We start from the raw sequence: 19976 nt of genomic DNA on the forward strand, positions 1-19976 counted from the left end.
GAAGTGAGTTTCTATGCCTGCAAGCTAAGGGAAAAGAAAGATTGGTATCACAAAACCAGGAGACATATATTTAAAGCAGTTTGCAAAATGAACAGATGAGCGTTGGTGAGAGAATTCTCCACCCAGTGGCTGGTAGGAATCTGAAACACTGTCTGAAAGGAGGAGTGAGGCAAAAATCCCCCTCTGCATTGATAAACTACCTGGGTGTGCGCTTTAATTGCAGTGACCTGCAAGGCTATGGGCCAAGAATTCGAAAGTGGCATGAGGATGGATGGATTATTTTCAGCTGCCTCAGATGTGATGGGCCAAATGGTCTCACTAGTCTTTTGGAAACCTCTATGATTCAATGACTGTAACAAAAGAAGAATGTGCAGCTGTACTGTATTTTTCACACCCGCAGGACTTCTCACTGCAAGGATACCAGGGCATTTGTATGCTTTTCTTTAAATGTGTCAAAGTCATTTATAAGAATGAGAAACTTCAGTCATGAGGGTAGTCTTTAAGAAGCTGGGACTGTTCTACTTGAAGCGAACAAGGCTGAGAGGAGATCTGATAGAGGTCTTCAAAATCATGAGCACTCTGGAGAGAGTAGATCGGTTGAAACTGCTCCCACTTGTAAAAGAGAAAGTAACGACGAGGAATAGATTTAAAGTAATGTGCAAAAGAAGCAAGGGTGATGGAAGAAAAGAATTTTTTGCACAGCACGTACTTAGGATATGGGCTGAACTGTTTGGAAATAGCTGGAGGCAGCTGCAATTGAGGCATTTAAGAGTGCAATTATTTTGCTCGAAATGGTGTGCAGGGGAACAGATAGGCAATTGACAGCACGTAATAGAACTGCTATAGACATGACGGGCCAAATGTACATTCTGTACTGTAGCAGTTCTGTGATTCTGTGAAATAATTGTCAATGAGAAATCTAGTTCTGAATATTAATTGGGATACAGAAAGGGGAGCTTGGCACTAAGGAGTTTAGAGGGGGAGCATCCATAGAGTCATACAGCACAGAAACAGACCCTTCGGTCCAACCAGTTAATGCTGATCATAATCCCAAACTAAACTAGTCCCACCTGCCTGCTCCTGGCTCGTATCCCTCCAAACCTTGCCTATTATGTATTTATCCAAATGTCTTTTAAACATTGTAATTGTACCTATATCCACCACTTCCTCAGGAAGTTCATTCCACATGCAAACCACCCTCTGTGTAAAAAAATTACCCCTCATGTCTTTTTAAAATCTCTCTCCTCTCACCTTAAAAATGTGCCTCTTAGTTTTGAAATCACCCATCCTGGGGAAAAGACAACTACCATCAACACTATATAAACTCATTGTTTATAGACTTCTATCATGTCACCTCTCGACCTCCTACGTTCCAGTGTAAAAATACCAGCCTTGCCAGTTTTACAATATTCCATAACTCCAATCCTAGAGTACAAGAACATTCCATTGCTGCTATCCAGGTAATACGTAAGAACAAATTAGGGTAGATCTTATATCTCATTAAAGTCATTCTTTGTATCGTCCATGAACTGCTCTTTCTCCAATCCATCATTGACAACAGCTTCTCTGTCCTTTTACACTTATTATGAAACCCCTTCAACAATTTTATCTTGTTTTCATCCTTAATCCTAAATATACGCCTTAACTATGATTCAGCCAATTCTACTTTAGTTGCTACATTGTTACAATTGAATGCCACTATTGAATGAGATATTCTACAGTCACTATATTATTGCCAAATTATTTTGATCTGGTTTATTTTCCTGTTGTTTTCCAAAATTAAAATAGCTTTTATACATGTTGAAATATTAATACAGGTACTCTTTTGCATAATAAAACAATTGCCCCAAACAGACCTTAATCCTGATTGAGATGTAACCTTAGCTCACCAACCCCTGTAATGTTGCTTTCTATTGGCTGGGTGGTATATCTCCAAGATGATTATAATCCCGTGGTGTTTTGTTGCATTAGGCCTCGTATTCAGAACATATGGATGGAATTTCCAGCCCGCACAGAAATGGAATTGGCTTTTATTAATAATAAAATAAATAAATGTGCTTTTATTTTTTGTTCCCGATTTTCTTCATAATTCAGTGGATCTCTTGGGCTTGTTGAAATGGCGTTCCAACACTGATACACTCAACGAGAATCTGAAAAAGCTGATGAAGGTCGATGGAGGAGAAGTCGTGAAGGTAAGTGAAAGTGATAAGAGCCCACACTGTTGCTTTGTCTGTTGGTCCATGTGTATTCACTGAGGTGAGCAATGCTGTAAAAATGCTGTGAGTCCTGATGAAGGGCTTATGCCTGAAACGTCGATTCTCCTGCTCCTCAGATGCTGCCTGACCTACTGTGCTTTTCCAGCACCACACTCTCGACTCTGATCTCCAGCATCTGCAGTCCTCACTTTCTCCTCCTCAATGCCAAAGATAACCTGTTCCAACATGTCAGTGTATATCAGGTCAGGTTGGTTGCACCATCTGTTTAAGACTGTTTTTCAGTCATGGGTTCAGGTTCCATCCGAGAGAATTGAGCACACGCAGGACTGTGTTGTCACTCCCAGTACAGCAGTGAGTCAGTGTTGGAGCGCTGACTCATGGATGAGGTGTTAGAACGAGGGCCTTTCTCCTGTCTCAGGTGTATGTAAAAGATTTCACATCGGTATTGGAAGAAGTTGAGGTGAGTTTTCCCTGACCATTTTTTATCCCTCAACCCAACATCAATGAGAGCAAAAATTAATCATTATCCCATTGCTATTTGTAGTAGCTTGCTGTGCACAAAATGTTGCCTCTGTTCGACCAGACCCTGGGTGAGGTTCGCCACGTTTCTAGTTCCCGATGGGATATCCCAAATTGTTAAGTTTCTGTGTAAAGAGGGATAAAGTGGCTCCTTTTCTTTATTCATCCATCTCTTTGGTTGGTCATAGAGTCATATGGCACGGAAACAGACCCTTTGGTCCAACTTGTCCATGCCGACTAGATATCCGAAATTTATTTAGACTCATTTACCAGCAGTTGGTCCATATCCCTAAAGAAGAGCTCGTGCTCGAAATGTCGACTCTCCTGCTCCTTGGATGCTGCCTGGCCGGCTGTACTTTTCCAGCACCACACTCTTCGACTCTGGTCTCCAGCATCTGCAGTGCTCACTTTCTCCCATATCCCTCTAAACCCTTCCTATTCATATGCCCATCCAGATGCCTTTTAAATGCTGCAATTGTACCAGCCTCCACCATGTTTTGTGGCAGCTCATTCCATACACACACCAACCTCTGCGTGAAAAAGTTGCCCTTAGGTCCTTTTTAAATCTTTCCCCTCTTAAACCTATGCCGTCTAGTTCTCACCTCCCCTATGCTGATATAGAATCCCTACAGTGCAGAAAGAGGCCATTTGGTCGATTGAGTCTGCACCGATCCTCCGAAGACCATCCCACCCAGTCCCACCCCATCCCTATAACCCCATGATACTTTTTACCATGGCTAACCCACTTAACCTGCACATCCCTGGACACTACAGGGCAGTTAAGCACAGCCAATCCACCTAACCTGCACATCTTTCTCACAGCAAAGTTAATTTAAAAATGGATTTCTTATGCCTTTCCTGAAGAAGCAAATGAATTTATGTTTAAAAGTGGCCAATTTCACTAGACTTTCTTGAGTAACTAAGTTTAAGTATTAGATTTTAAGCAGAAATGAGGACAAATTACTTTTCTCAAAGGGAGAATCAAGGTAATATTTTTTGTTGGAGTATCTTGAAGTTCTTTGAGTCAATGAAATGAAGCTGGCAAAGGTGACATTAAGACTGAATAAGGAGGTTTATTAAGCCTAATAGCCTTAACAAAGTTCATATTTCTAATGTAATAGACCCACTAATTGCGCCAGGACATTGTATAGTCAATTCAGGTAGAAAAGTAACATTTAGTTTACAGAGCACAAGAGTTGTTGCAGATTCAAGGACACGCTTATCAGCTTTGTGTGTTGATGAGAGAACAGTGATGCAATCGATCAAGCGTGAATATTCACAAAAGTGCTGACTGGCACTCACAGTGACACTCCGTAACTCCAGTTGTAGCTCGGTTCAGTCAGGAGTTGCAATGTGGATTATCAGCTGGTTTATTGAGATGATGGAAAAGCATACCTACAGGGTTTTCATTGTTGGTCTGTGCCATCTGTCTCTGTATTTCTCCAAGAAATTTTAAGAAGGCAGATTTGCAATTTGGAAGGTCACTGAATCCTCTATGACTGTGAAGGCATGGGTGGTGGGGGGAGGGACAGAAGAATGCTCGATTCTAAAATGGATTTCGATCATTGAATCTTAGAAGGCTCAGATAGAGACCATTTGGCCCAATATCTTTGTGCCGGCTCTCAGTGACAGGAACTCTTCCAATTCCCCCACCCCCACCCCACCCTTTTCTCTGCCTCCATGCCTCCTCTCTTCAGGAAGTTAATCAATTTTCATTTGAAAGTCTGGTTGAGTGGGCCTCAACCAAACTCTCAGGCCATTCATTCCAGATGCTGACCATTCGTAAAGTCACACAGAACCGATACTGGGTTCAACCAGTCCATAATCTCAAACTAAACTAGTCCCATCCGCCAATGCTTGGCCCATATCCCTTCAAATGTTTCTTATCCAAATGTCTTTTCAACATTGTAACTGGACTCACATTAGCCAGGTTTTCGAGAAGTTCTTTCCACCACGAACCACTCTGTGTGTAAAATAAAATGTATCTTGTGTCTTTTTTAAATCTTCCTCCTCTCACCTTAAATTTGTGCCCCTCATCTTGAAATCCCCCATCCTCGGAAAAAAGACATCTGCCATTCACCCTATCTATACCCCTCATGATTTTATAAACCTCTATAAGGTCACCTACACTCCTACACTCCATTGGAAAAAGTCCCAGCCTATCCAGCATCTGCTTACAACCCAAACCCTCCATTACTGGCAACAGGGGCGGCACGGTGGCACAGCAGTTAGCACTGCTGCCTCACAGCGCCAGAGACCCGGGTTCAATTCCCGCCTCAGGCGACTCTCTGTGTGGAGTTTGCACATTCTCCCCGTGTCTGCGTGGGTTTCCTCCGGGTGCTCCGGTTTCCTCCCACACTCTAAAGATGCTAAATTGCCCGTAGTGTTAGGTAAGGGGTAGATGTAGGGATATGGGTGGGTTGCGCTTCGGCGGGGCGGTGTGGACTTGTTGGGCCGAAGGGCCTGTTTCCACACTGTAAGTAATCTAATCTAATCATCCTGGTCAATCTCTTCTGAATCCTCTCCAGCTTCATAACATCCTTCCTATAACAGGGAGACCAGAACTGGACACTGTACTTCAGCATAGACCTCACCAATGTCCTATACAACTTCAACATAATGTCCCAATTCCTATACTCAAAGGTCTGAGCGTTGAAGGCAAATATGCTAAACGCCTTTTTAACCACCCTGTCTACATGTGATGCAAACTTCAAAAAATTATGTACCTAAACTCCTAGGTCTCTCTCTCTGTTCTACAGCACTATCCAAGGCCCTACATTAATAGTATAAGTTTTTCCTTCACCTTCTGAATGTTCCTCCTCATGTTACATAGCCATTGCAAGGGGGTGATGTGCACTGAGAATCTGAATGTATTGTACGAAGCATATCGGTCTTTGAATCAGAAAATGTTGTGTTCAGTCCTCACCCTAGACACCAACGTTAGGTTAAGTATTCCCAATGCAATTCAATGACCTGTTTCAGATGAGTAACTCAGCTGGGGCCCTGTCAGCTTCTCAGGAGGAACTTAAAAATCTCACCATACTAGTTTGATGAGAACTAGGGCGTTCTCTTCCAGGATCCTGCCCAACATTTGATCCACCATAAGCATCACTTAAAAGAGATTATTTGATCATCTGTTTGGAACTAATGCCCAATGCAAATTTACGCTGAGTTTCCAACACTTCAGATACATTTTAAACCAAAGGTAGATAGATTCTTGATTACCGAGACATTGAAGCGCAGAAATAAAATGGAAGCGAATGGGTAGATGAGATTTGAAAGAGGTGTGGTGGGCTTTGCAACGATACATTTAGTTCCATCTGCTACTATGGGAGGAACTCAAAGCACCCAGAGGGAACTCACGCAGACACGGGGAGAATGTGCAAACCCCACACAGACAGTCACCCAAGGCTGGAATTGAACCTGGGTCTCTAGCGCTGTGAGGCACCGGTGCTAATCACTGAGCCTCTTTTCCAGTACCTTGCACAGCCTGAGGACCCAGGATCTGCAAGGTACTGGAAAAGAGGCTCAGTGGTTAGCACCGGTGCCTCACAGCGCTAGAGACCCATGTCTGCGTGGGTTCCATCTGAGTGCTTCGATTTCCTCCCATAGTCCAAAGATGTGCAGGTTAGGTGGATTGGCCATGATAAATTACCCCATAATGTCCAGGGATGTGTAGGTTAGGTGGATTGGCTGTGGGAAATACAGGATTTCAGGGGCATAGGGTAGGGGTAGGGGGAGGTGGATTGCTGTTCAGCGGGATGCAGAATGGCCTGCTTTCGCACTGTAAGGATTTTGTGAAGCACTCTCAGGTCAAATGAAGCTCAGGTTAGAAGCTGGATAAATCTCCTTCAGTCCAGTGATACCAATGTACTTCAGCTCCTGCCTTTGTAGATGTAGTTCATGATGCCGTCGATATCCTGTTTTCTCCACCAAGTGTGGAATACTTAAATGTATCGTTGCAAAGCCCACCACACCTCTTTTAAATCTTATCTGCCCATTCGCTTCCATTTTACTTCATTGGAACTACTGCTCAAAGAAGAAATATGAGCTTTCTCTTTAGAGATTGAACGTTATGGGTTTATTAACCAGAAGGAGCTTTGCGTTCTGTTCCCAAGCTTCAGTCAAAGAGATACTGCTTTTTCATTGTGATGATAAATATCACAAGTGACATTAAACCACAAACAGGTTTTCCTTCAATAATGAAAGCTAAGGTCAGGAATTGAAAGATATTAAAACAAAAATTGCTGGAGAAACTGAGCTGATGTGGCAGCCTCCATGGGGAGAGAGAAAGCAGAGATTTTGGTTTGGGTTCAGTCACCAGTGTTTCGAACCTTGACCTTCGGTTCTAATTTCCGGCATCCACAGTTGTTTTGGTTTTTAATTGATAGACATTGTTTGCTCTCCACGCCCCCACCCCCTCCCTGACTGTCAAGCTCTGTGTTCCAAGAGCCTTATCTGGAAGTTGGATCATGTGGTAGGTTTTCCTGAGCTAGTACATCATTTTCTGAAATGAGCTCAGATGCCAACGGAAACACAAACATGGAAAACTCCATTAAAATTTAAGTACAAAGAGTTGTAGAGTCATACAACATGAAAACAGATCCTTCGGTCCAACCTTAATCCCAAACTAAACTAGTCCCACCTGCTCACTCCTGGCCCATATCCCTCCAAACCTTTCCTATTTGTGTACTTATCCGTGACTGTTTGACCCATCTGCCCTTGTCAATGATTGTCCATACACCACAGAAACCTTCTGCCATTCTTATCCATCTTACCTTCATATCCTTTCATTCTTTTCCCTTTTATTTGATGATCTTGTTTCCCATTAATTGCTTCTATACTGTCTGCCTCAGTTAGTCTGTGTGGCTGTGTGTTCTACATTGTCACCACAAGCTTTATAAAGAAATAAGTTTCTTCTGAATTCCCTGCTGGGTATGTTAGTGACGATCTAACACGTATGGCCCTAGGTTTTGTAGGAGAAAACATTTTCTTTATTTTTCTCATAACACCTTTTTTTAAAATGCATTCATTGGATTCATTGTCACTTGCTAGACAAGCAGTTATTCCGATCCCTAATTGTTTTCAAGAAGTGGTGGTGAAGTGCCATTTTGCTCTATTTGTAGACCCAGAATGCCGTTTAGGGAGGGAGTTCCAGTATATTAGCCTCATTCCTGATGAATGCCTTTTGCCTGAAACATCAGTTCTCCTGCTCCTCAGATGCTGTCTGACCTGCTGTGCTTTTCCAGCACCATACTCTCGACTCTGATCTCCAGGATCTGCAGTCCTCACTTTCTCCTAGTTCCAGTATGTTAACCAAGCGACAGCGAAGGAATGGTTATATAGAACATATGTGCAGAACAGGTCCTTTGGCCCTCGATGTTGTGCCGACTTGTGAACTCATCTAAGCTCATCCCCCTACACAATCCCATCATAATCCATGTGTTTATCCAAGGATTGTTTAAATCTCCCCAATGTGCCTGAGTTAACTAAATTGGCAGGCAGGACATTCCACGCCCTTTCCACTCTCTGAGCAAAGAACCTGCCTCTGACATCTGTCTTAAATCTATCACCCCTCAATATGTAGTTATGCCCCCTCGTACAAGCTGGCGTTTTCATCCTAGGAAAAAGACTTTCACTGTCTACCCTATCTAATCCTCTGATCATCTTGTATGTCTCTATCAAATCCCCCCTTAGCCTTCTTCTTTCCAATGAGAACAGACCCAAATCTCTCAGCCTTTCCTCATAAGACCTTTCCTCCAGACCAGGCAGCATCCTGGTGAATCTCCTCTGCACCTTTTCCGATGCTTCCACATCCTTCCTGAAATATAGCGAACAGAACTGAACACAATATTCCAAGTGTGGCTGCATTAGCGTTTTGTATAGTTGCAGCATGACATTATGGCTCTGGAACTCAATCCCTCTTCCAATAAAACCTAACACACCATATGACTTCTTAACAGCACTATCCACCTGGGTGGCAACTTTCAGGGATCTATGTACACGGACTCCAAGATCTCTCTGCACATCCACACTGCCAAGAATCTTTCCATTGGCCCAGTACTCTGCCTTCCTGTTATTCTTCCCACATCACCTCACATTTAGCCGCGTTGAACTCCATTTGCCACCTCTCAGCCCAATTCTGCAGTTTATCCTAGTTCCCCTGCAATCTGTAACATTCTTCCAAACTGTCCACTACTCCACCGACTTTAGTTTCATCTGCAAATTTACTAATCCATCCACCTATGCCTGCGTTTAAGTCATTTGTAAAAATGTCAAACAGCAGTGGTCCCAAAACAGAATCCTTGTGGCACACCACTAGTAACCAGACTCCACGCTGAAATTTTCCACCAACCACCACTCGCTGCCTTCTTACAGAAAGCCAGTTTCTAATCCAAACTGCTAAATTACCTTCAGTCCCATACCTCTCATTTTCTCCAACAGCCTACCACGTGGAACCTTATCAAAAGCTTTACTGAAGTCCATGTATACCACATCAACTGTCCTACCCTCATCCACATGCTTGGTCACCTTCTCAAAAAAACTCAATGAGGTTTGTGAGACATGACCTGCCCTTGTTGAAACCATGTCAACTATCTGAAGTCAAATTGTTGCTTGCTAGATGATTATAAATCCTATCTCTTATAATCCTTTCCAAAACTTTTCCCACAACAGATGTAAGGCTCACTGGTCTATAATTACCTGGGTAATCTCTACTGCCCTTCTTGAACAAGGACACAGCATTTGCAATCTTCCAGTCCTCTCGTACTAAACCTGTAGACAATATTTCTGAATCAGGATAGTGAGTGGCTTAATGGTGTTCCCATCACTGAATCCCCCACTATCAAAATCCTGCAGGTTACCATTGACCAAAACTCAACTGGACTCCACATAAGCACAGTGGTTACAAGAACAGGTCAGAGAGTAGGAATACTGCGGCAAGTAACTAACCACCTGACTCCCTAAAGCCTGTCCAACATGTAGAAAGCACAAGTTAGGATTGTGATGGAATACTCCCCACTTGCCTGGATAGATGCAGCTCCAACAACACTCAAGAAGCTCAACACCATCCAGGATAAAGTAGAATAGAATAGCAATTTATTGTCACATGTATTTTTACAAATACAGTGAAAAGTTTTATGAGCTGCCATACCATGGCACCTAAATTAATCAGTAACTGTAAATAGGAAAAAGAAAAACTAAAAGTTCATCACAGTTCAATTAATGGCTCCTGGTTTCAGGGTATACTCTGGGCAAAGACCACAGTGCCCACTTGGTTGGCACTACATTCACAAGTATTTGCTCTGTCCACCACTCAGTAGCAGCAGTGTACAAGATGCACTGCAGAAATTCACCAAAGATCCTCGGACCTTCCAAACCTACATCAACTTTCATATAGAAGGACCAGGGCAGCAGATACAAGGGAACACCATCACCTGCAAGTTCCCTTCCAAACTACTCACCATCCTGACTTGAAAATATTTTGCTGTCCCTTCAGTGCCACTGGGTCAAAATGGTGAAATTTAAATTCAATATAAAAATTTAGATATGACTATGTAACTACTGTTGATTGTTGTGAAAACCTATAGGGTTCAATAACGTCATTTCAGGAAGGAAATCTGCCATCCTTACCTGCTCAGGCCTACAGTGGTTCCAAACCCACAGCAATGTGGTTGACTCTTAACTGCCCTTTGGGCAATTAGGGATGGGCAATAAATGCTGGCCTAGGTAGAGATGCTTCATCCCATTAACAGTTAAATGAAAATAGTGACTCAGGAATCTAGTGGTGGTTGGCTGAAGGCTTAATTTAACTATGCCATAACAATACCTTTCCTCATTCATAATTACCTTGTGACAAATAGTTACGAATAAAGGAAAATTCTTGAGTCATTTAGGCCTGTGATGTTTGGCAATTTGCACACTTGTGTTTCTAAAAATTAATTAATTTGAGGCATTACATTCTTAAGCTCGATTAAGATTGTATGTTTAATAGAAACCCAAAGCACTGTAGGTTATGGTATGCAAATAAATCATTTTGGATTGTGTTATGTAAGTACTGAATCCTAATTAAACTGAAGGAAGTTACAAATTGGACAAACCGCTTCTGAATCCCACTCTTATCATTCCTGCGTTTGAAATGAACAAATTTTGTACTTCAAATAAACCCAAAAGCATATCCTGGTGAGTGCTTCTACAAATGAATATCAATATTGCTGTCACCAAGCAAGCACTTACTGTTGTGCATCTAATGGATATACCTTCAAGTGGGTATACCCTTAAAAGATTAATCTGGGGAGATAGTTGGACTGCAGCAGTTCAAGAAGGCAGCTTACTCCACCACCTTTTTAAGGGAACTGGAGTCAGGTAATAAATGCTGGCCCAGCCAATGACATCCATATTCCACAAATGAATAAATAAAAAAAACAAGCAAATTGCAGAGGAGTTAAACAAATATTTTGTATCAGTCTTATATTCTGATGAAATATACTTCCAAAACACCATTAATGCAAAAGAATATAGGGGAGTAATTAAATATGATTAGGTTCGATTACTTAAAGTGTGGTAACAGGCCTTTCGGCCCAACAAGTCCACACTGACCCTCCGAAGAGCAACCCATCCAGACCCATTCCCCCTTCACCTAACACTATGGGCAATTTAGCATGGCCAATTCACCTAACTTGTACATTTTTGGACTGTGGGAGGAAACCGGAGCACCCAGAGGAAACCCACACAGATATGGGGAGAATGTGCCAACTCCACACAGACAGTTGCCTGAGGTGAGAATTGAACCCAAATCTCATAGAACATAGAACATAGAAAAATACAGTGCAGTACAGGCTCTTCGGCCCTCGATGTTGCGCCGACCGAAGCCTACGTAACCTACACTAGCCCAATAACCTCCATATGCTTATCCAATGCCCGCTTGAATGACCATAAAGAGGGAGAGTCCACCACTGATACTGGCAGGGCATTCCATGAACTCACAACCTGCTGAGTAAAGAATCTACCCCGAACATCTGTCCTATACCAACCTCCCCTTAATTTAAAGCTATGTCCCCTAGTAACAGCTGACTCCATACGCGGAAAAAGGTTCTCATTGTCAACCCTATCTAAACCCCTAATCATCTTGTACACCTCTATCAAATCTCCCCTAAACCTTCTTTTCTCCAATGAGAACAGCAGGTCTCTGGCGTTGTGAGGTAGCAGTGCTAACTACTGTGCCACCATGCTGCCCAATATCATCGTCATCACTAAAGACGTAATATTAGACAAACTGATAGGGTCAAAGGCAGATAAGTTCCCTGGCTCTGATGGTTTGCATTCAAGGATGGTAGCTGCAGAAATCATGGATGCATTAGTTGTAATTTTCCAAAACTTCTTAGATTCAGGAGCAGTATCCAAGGATTGGAAAACTGCCAGTGTGACACCTCTTTTCCAAAAGGAAGGGAGACAAAAAGTGGTGAATTATTGAATGATGAGCCTCACGCATTGTTGAAAAATTTTGAAGATCAATGATTGGAGAAGCAACAACTGAACATTTAGAAAATCATAATCTGATCAAGCAGAGTCAGCAGGACTCCATGAAAAGGAAATTGTGTCTGACTAATTTATGAGAGCTTTTCAAGGAAGTCTTAACCAAAGTCCATAGAGGAGAACCAGTAGAACTTTAAATGGGTGTTTACCCCTCGCAAAAGTTTACATCATAAGATAAGAGCCAATGGTGTTGGAGGTAACATATTGACATGGATAGATAATTGGCTAATGGGCAGGAAATGGGATTAGGGGTAATGGGTTCTTTTTCAGGTTGGCAGAGATCAGTGCTCGAATCACGACTGTTTACAATATATATTAAAGGCTTGGAGGAAGGAAGTGAATATATTGTAGCTGAATTTGCAAATGTCACAAAAATAAGTGGAAAGGTAATTTGCCAGAGGGATGTGAATAGTTTGCAGAGAAATATTAAGAGATTAAGTAAGTGGGCAAAAAATTTGCAAATGGAGTATAATGTGGGAAAAAGGGAAGTTGTTCATTTTGGAAGGGAGAACACAAGAACAGAATATTATGTAAATGGAGAAAAACTGCAGAAAGCTGCAACACAAAGGGACTTGGGGGCACTTGTGCACGAAACACAGAAAGCTAGCACACAGCAGGTCATCAGGAAGGCTAATGGAATGTGAGCTGGAATATAAGAGTTGGGAAGTCTTACTGCAACTGTACAAGGAGACCACATGAGGAGCACTGTGAGCAGGTTTGGTCCCCTTATTTAAGGAAAGATATCGTTTCACTGGAGGCAGTTCAGAAAAGTTCACTGGGATGATCCATGGTATGGGGGGATTGCTTATGAGTAATGATGAATGTCCTTCATGGAAGGAAATCTCCCATCCTCATCTGATCTGGGCCACATGTGACTTGAGACCCACTGCAATGTGATTGACTCTCAACTGTCGTCCGAAATGGTTGACCAAGCCACTCAGTTCAGGAGCAGGTAGTGGCAGGCAATAAATGCTGGTCAGCCAGCGACATCCATCTCAAAAGTGATTAGAAGGAAAAGGGGTTGGGAATCTACTGAGAAGAATGAGGTGATCACATTGATTTTTAAGGGGGCTGACAGGGTAAATGCTGTGGGGATGTTTCCCCTCATGGGTAAGTCTAGGACTAGAGGGCATAGTCTCAGAATAAAGTGACACCAATTTAAGACTGAGATGAGGAAGAACCCCTTCTCTCAGGGAGGTTGAGTCTTTGGAACACCTTGCCACAGACAATTCTAGGGGTAAATGCTTGTGTATATTTAAGGCTGAGATACAAAAATTCTTGATCTGCTGGGGAATCAAGGGTTACGTGGTAAAAGCAAGAATCAGGACATGAACAATGTTGGATCAGCCATGATCCTAATGAATGGTGCAGCAGGCTTGAGGGGTCGAATGGCCTAGTCCTATTCCTATTTCTAATGATCCTCACTTTTGAGGGACTTCAAATATGTGCAGCACCTAGCCCGGCTTATTTTCTTTTAAACAGAGAAGGCTCCTGAGCTTGTTGATGGATACATTCAGGATTATGAGGTGTTTTGATGAATAAGGAGAAACTGTTCCCACTCATGGAATAGTTGATAATCAGAGGTCACAAGTTGGCAAAAAATGTGCAAAAGATAATTGGCAAAAGATGTGTCATGACACCTCTTTGTCTGGCCTGCGCCAAATTTTGTTTGATTGTATTCCTGTGAAGCGCTGTGGACATTTTACAAGGTTAAAGAGTGCAGTTTGACACTGTCAATGTGCCCACAATGGTGTTAGGTGGAGAATCCTAGGGTGTGCATCAAATGAGGATAATAGATAATGTGGAGTGAAACATTGATGGGTGTTCCAATACCAGATTAAACCTAACCTTAAAACTCTCACTTCCCAGTGTATACATGGAATAGGAACTATTCTCATGATTCATTGCATCATATCTGCTCCATTCAGTTGATAGACAGGGAAATACTGAAGAACACTATTGAATTGCACTTCATTTTCTATATTTATACGAAGATGCAGATACGGCTGTGATTTCACATCTTTCCATATTAATGTGAACTGATATGTAAGTGAATATGCACTATTCCTTGTACTGAGCCTGAGCTAATGCAGTGCTGACTATATGCTGTCCCTTGTGCTTGGCTAATCTCTTTGCTACCTTCTCTCCACCCTGGAGACTTCCTGCCTCTATTCCTGATGAAGGGCTTTTGCCCGAAACGTCGATTTTCCTGCTCCTCGGATGCAGCCTGACCTGCTGTGCTTTTCCAGCACCACTGTGATCTAATCTGATCTAAGACCGAGTGTATGCTGGGCTGACACGGGATTGATTATACACTATTCCTTATACTGCGATTAAAACTAATGTGTGAGTAAGTACACCTTTCCTGGATGGGAATAGCGCCGATAACACTCAAAAAGCTTGATACCGTTCAGGCCAAAGCAACCCATTCGATTGGTATTGCATCCACAAGCATCCACTACCTTTACCACCGACGCTCAGTAGCAGCAGTGTGCACCATCTATAAGATACACTACAGAAATTCAGCTAGGCTCCTAATTCACAACACCTTCCAAATCCCTGACCACTATCATTTAGATCCTAAGATAAGGGCAGCAGATATATGAGAACACCATCATCTGCGAGTTTCCCTCTAAGCCTCTCAGCATCCTCAGTTGGAAGTATTGTAAATGTAAGACTGAATGTTTCCCAGCACAGGTGAAATAGAGGTTACAGCTGCCTCTATCCCACACATAGGAAATAAATGGCAATCAAATATGCAGAATAATTATCCCATCATGCTGATTGATGATACGACTCAATAAAAATGTCAAATAAAATAAGGATTCAAGTAAGGGCATTGAATTAATATCAGAAAAGCTATTGTTAGCTTGAGGTGCCTCTTGAACACTGTCATTTCAACAGTGTATGCATTTATTCAGCACCATCATTCTGCCAGGCTCAATAACTTGTTGCAAACAACATCACCTGGTAAAGACTCGTGTATATCCAGCTCCATGACACTATCAAACTCAGTAACTCTTCCTGGTCAACACCTTGCTGTAATGATTATCTCACTATCCATCTAGTTCCCTCACTCTGTCAGGGTCATTAACTCATCCTAGCTAGCACCTTCTCCCGATGACCGATGTTGATTCAGCACCATCACTCTGCCAGACTTATTGCATCCGGTTCCTTTTGATAATAAGTGATGTTAATTTCTCTTCCTCATGCTGTCAGGTTGAGTAATCTCCACTACCCCTGGTTTACTCAACATATCTCCCTTGATTTAATGCTGCTCTTTCAAACTCTCAGAACCACTTCCAATCAACCTTCTCAGTTAATGATTGAATCCGTAATGAGAGAAATCCAATTTCCGTATGTTGTCAAGTTTTAATCTTTATTAAGTCGATATCCCAATTTGAGAACTGTATTCCTAGAATATCCATAGAATCCCTCAATGCTGAAAAGGGTCATTCAGGCCATCAAGTCTTCACAAATTCGTTGAGAGGCATCCCATCCAGACCCAGCCCCAGCACCCCTCCCCCCACCCCACTCCAACAAACGTAACTCTGCATTCCCCATGGCTAACCCACCAAGCCTGCACATCCCCAGGCACAAAAGGACAATTCAGCATGGCCAATCCACCTAACCTGCACAAACCAAGGTGGCCAGAGGAAACCCACACAGACACAGGGAGAATGTACAAACTCCACACAGACAGTCACCCAAGTCTGGAATTGAACCCGGGTCACTGAGCCACCATGCCACTTTTAATCCCCTCCTTCAGAGTATTGATCCACATTAGGTTTCTGATGTAACGTTCTGCCTACTGTTCAAGATCAGTAGAGACCTGGGCAGATTTGAGAGGGAAAATCTGTTCCCATTGTTGGAAGTATCAAGGACCAGATGGTCGAAATTTCGGGTGGTTTGATAAAGAAGATAAGTCAGCAAAATTGTAGTGGCTCTTTCTGTCTCCCACTGGGGCTCATAATCCAGACAGCTGCTTCTGTGTGCTGTGCCATGTGAGTGAGTGCTGCAGTGTTAGAGATGCTGTTTTTCAAGTGAGCTATCCCTGAGGAGGACACAAAAGATCTCATTTTTTTGGAAGAAGAGTAGAAGGATTCTCCTCGGTCTCCTGCCCAATACTTAGTCATCACCAATGTCACTATGTATTGTATGCATTGGGGGAATGTTGGTGGGCTCAGGTTATCGACTGTGTTTTTTCCTCCATGACAATAGTAAAATGTTGGGCTATGAAATGGATGCTTAAGTGTTCAAAGGCAACTACGGCATTTGATAATACCTCATTGACTGTGAGATGCTTTGAAACTTCCTGAGATTGTGAACGCAACTCATTTTTTCTGATACCTAGAATTGAGATGAGCAGAAACTCCTTCTAGGTTCCCCCTTCCACCATCATGCAACATTCCCATCCGGAATTCCTAGAACCTTGTTGTTTAAACGATATGGCCATCAAATAAAGTTCACAAAATAAGTGCAAAGTGATTGTGTTTGCAAACTTGGGATTATAAGGATAAGTAGACTTGAGGGACTTGAGGTTGTTTACAGGACCTCACCACGTCCTGTACAACTTCAACATAATGTCTCAACTCCGATACTCAAAGATCTGGGCAGTAAAGGCAAACGTGCTAAGCACCTTCTTAACCACTCTGTGTATACATGACGCAAACTTCAAGCCTTTCAAGCCTTTACTGCCATTCAATAAAATCATGGTTGGTCAACACTTGAATGCCTTTTAATTACTTTATTCCCATTACCTTTAACATGACTGGTAATCAAAAACCAATCTCTAGAGTCATAGACTCATACAGCATGGAAACAGACCCTTTGGTCCAACTAGTCCATGCTAACCATAATCACAAAGTAAACCAGTCTGACTTGCCTGTGCTAAGCCCATATCCCTCCAAACATGTAGTTGTCTAAATGTCTTTTAAACATTGTAACCCGCATCCACCACTTATTTTGGAAGTTCATTCCACAAATGAACAACATTCTGCATGAATTGTCCCTCATGTTTATCTTAAATCTCTCTCCCCTCACCTTAAAAATATGCCCTCCAGTCTTGAAATTCCCCCAAACTAAGGAAACGACAGCTGCCATTTATCTTATCTGTATGCGTTGTGATTTTATAAATCTCTTAAGGTCACCTCTCAACCTCCTATGCTCCAGTGAAAAAGTCACAGCCCATCCCACCTGCCCATATAACTCAAGCCCTTCAGAACAGGCAACATCCTGCTAAATCTCTTCGGAACCCTCTCGCTTAGTAACATTCTTCCAATAACAGGAAGACCAGAACTGGACACAGTACTCCAGAATAGACCTCATCATGTCCTGTACAACTTCAACATAATGTCTCAACTCCGATACTCAAAGATTTGGGCAGTAAAGGCAAGCGTGCTAAAGACCTTCTTAACCACTCTGTGTATACATGACGCAAACTTCAAAGACTCCTGTACCTGAACCCCTAGGTCTCCCTGTTCTACAACACTACCCACTAAGGCCCTACTTTTAATAGAATAAATCTTGCATAACTTGTATAACTCTGGTTTAAATATATTCAAAGACTGAGCTTCCACAGCATTCTGGTTCAGTGAATTCCAACCCAAAAGGTGACAAATGGAGTTTAATGCAGAAAAGTGTGAGTTAATTCACTTTGGAAGGAGTAACAGGAACACAGAGGACTGGGCTAGTGGTAAGATCCTCGGCAGTGTGGATGAGCAGAGAGATCTCGGTGTCCATGTACATAGATCCCTGATAGGTTGATAAGGTTGTTAGGAAGGTGTACAGTGTGTTTGCTTTTATTGGTAGAGGGATTGAGTTTCAGAGCCACGAGGTCATGTTGCAGCTGTACAATACTCCGGTGTGGCCGCACTTGGAGTATTGCGTACAGTTCTGGTCACCGCATTATAAGAAGGATGTGGAAGCATTGGAAAGGGTGCACAAGAGTTTTATCAGGATGCTGCCTGGTATGGAGGGAAGGTCTGCTGAGGGACTTGAGGCTGTTTTCATTAGAGAGAAGAAGGTTAAGAGGTGACTTAATAGAGACATACAACATGATTAGAGGATTAGATAGGGTGGACAGTGAGAGCCTTTTTCCCCAGATGGTGATAGCTAGCATGAGGGAACATAGCTTTAAATTAAGGGGTGATAGATATAGGACAGATGTCAGAGGTCGTTTTTTTTCTTCAGAGAATGGTAAGTGCATGGAATGCCCTACAGTAGTAGACTCGCCAACTTTAAAGACAATTAAATGGTCATCGGATAAGTATGTAGACGATAGTTGGGCTTCTGATTGGTTCCACAGGTCAGTGCGACATTGAGAGCCTGTACTGTGCTGTAATGTTCTATGTTCTAACCCAAACTCTAACCCCAACTCTAACCCTCCTCCAAATTAACTACATTTTCCTCATTCGCTTCTAATTAGAATCCACCCTATTTGTGAATTGTGCCTCTTGGTTCTGGACTCTCTGACCAGGCAGAGCACCTTACCTGTGTCTATCCTGCCTATCCCCCTGAGCCTGTTTTTGTACGTACTTCTGTAGGTTTATGAAATGTTGACATGCTCGTGCTTTTCACTCTGGTGAGTGGAAATTCTTCAAACGTCGATAAATCAAATCGATCAATTCAAAAGGAGAAATCAGTCGGTTAGCACTAACGCCATGTTTCTTCCTTTGTGTCTGCAGTTCCTTCAAGATACGCTGGATGCTCTCTTCAGTATCATGATGGAGTTTTCGAATAACAACACGTACGATAAGCTGGTGTTTGATGCCTTGGTAAGACATCAGTCGCTCTGTCTATTGTCGCTTTGTGTGTTCTGTCAAAACGACATGATGGCACCATGGACTGTTTAGCAGGGGTTGAGGGAAGGGCCGAAGTTCTGTTTGCTCATGTTGTTATTGTTTTTGATTGAATTTTAACTGAGATCCACATAATCCCACATAAAATGTCTGTGAAATTTTAAATGCAAATTACATGTATCACGGATCCGCTTTCATCCATTCTCAGTAAAGAGAAAAGTGCCAGAGAAAGTTTCCACTGACATGACTATCCCTTCTCACAGGGTGGACGAACTGCTGTAGGGAGTCTTTGCTCTTGTTCTTGGGTCTTCAGTTAACGTGGGGCTGGTGCTTTCGGGTGAACAGACGCAATTGAGTACCGACTGACTGACCCTTTCCATATAGGGGTGACTTATTAGCTCAGTTGGCTGGATGGCTGGGTTGCGATGCAGGCAGGTGCGGACAGTGTGGGTTCAATTCCCACACCACCTCTGGTCATCTTCTCAACCTCTCCCCTTGCCTGAAATGGTGAGGACCCTCAGGTTAAACCACCACCAGTCATCTCTGATGAGAGAGGAGTCCTAAGGTCCAGTAGGACTATAGAGACCTTCCTTTTAAATGTGGATGCGAAGGCGTATGTGAAAAACTCCACACATACACTGTAAGATAAATGAAGAGATACTTAGTGCCATACAGTTAGAGAACTTTCACCACACAGAAAGAGGCCCTTTGGCCCATCGTGTCCGCACTGGTCATCATATACCCACCAGTTCTAATCCCTCTTTCTAGCACTTGTCCTATAGCCTTCTATGCTTTAGCGTTTCAAGTGTTCAAGTGTTCATCTAAGTGGGTGGCACAGTGGTTAGCACTGCTGCCTCACAGCGGCAGAGACCCGGATTGAATTCCCGCCTCAGTCTGTGTGAAGTTT

At 42.7% G+C, this 19976-nt stretch overlaps 1 protein-coding gene across 2 annotated transcripts in view; it reads left to right on the forward strand.

Moving 5' to 3' along the window:
- The window catches only part of LOC140481344 (dedicator of cytokinesis protein 2-like), a 1260160-nt gene that overhangs the window by 280846 nt on the left and 959338 nt on the right, over positions 1–19976 (forward strand). For both annotated transcript variants that reach the window (XM_072577382.1, XM_072577391.1), the window contains exons 19-20: positions 2095–2192; positions 18956–19045. In XM_072577382.1, coding sequence (XP_072433483.1) covers positions 2095–2192; positions 18956–19045 — 188 coding nt within the window. The remainder of the gene's footprint in view (positions 1–2094; positions 2193–18955; positions 19046–19976) is intronic.

This window comes from Chiloscyllium punctatum, chromosome 1 (assembly GCF_047496795.1).
Source record: "Chiloscyllium punctatum isolate Juve2018m chromosome 1, sChiPun1.3, whole genome shotgun sequence".
NCBI classification, from domain to species: domain Eukaryota; kingdom Metazoa; phylum Chordata; class Chondrichthyes; order Orectolobiformes; family Hemiscylliidae; genus Chiloscyllium; species Chiloscyllium punctatum.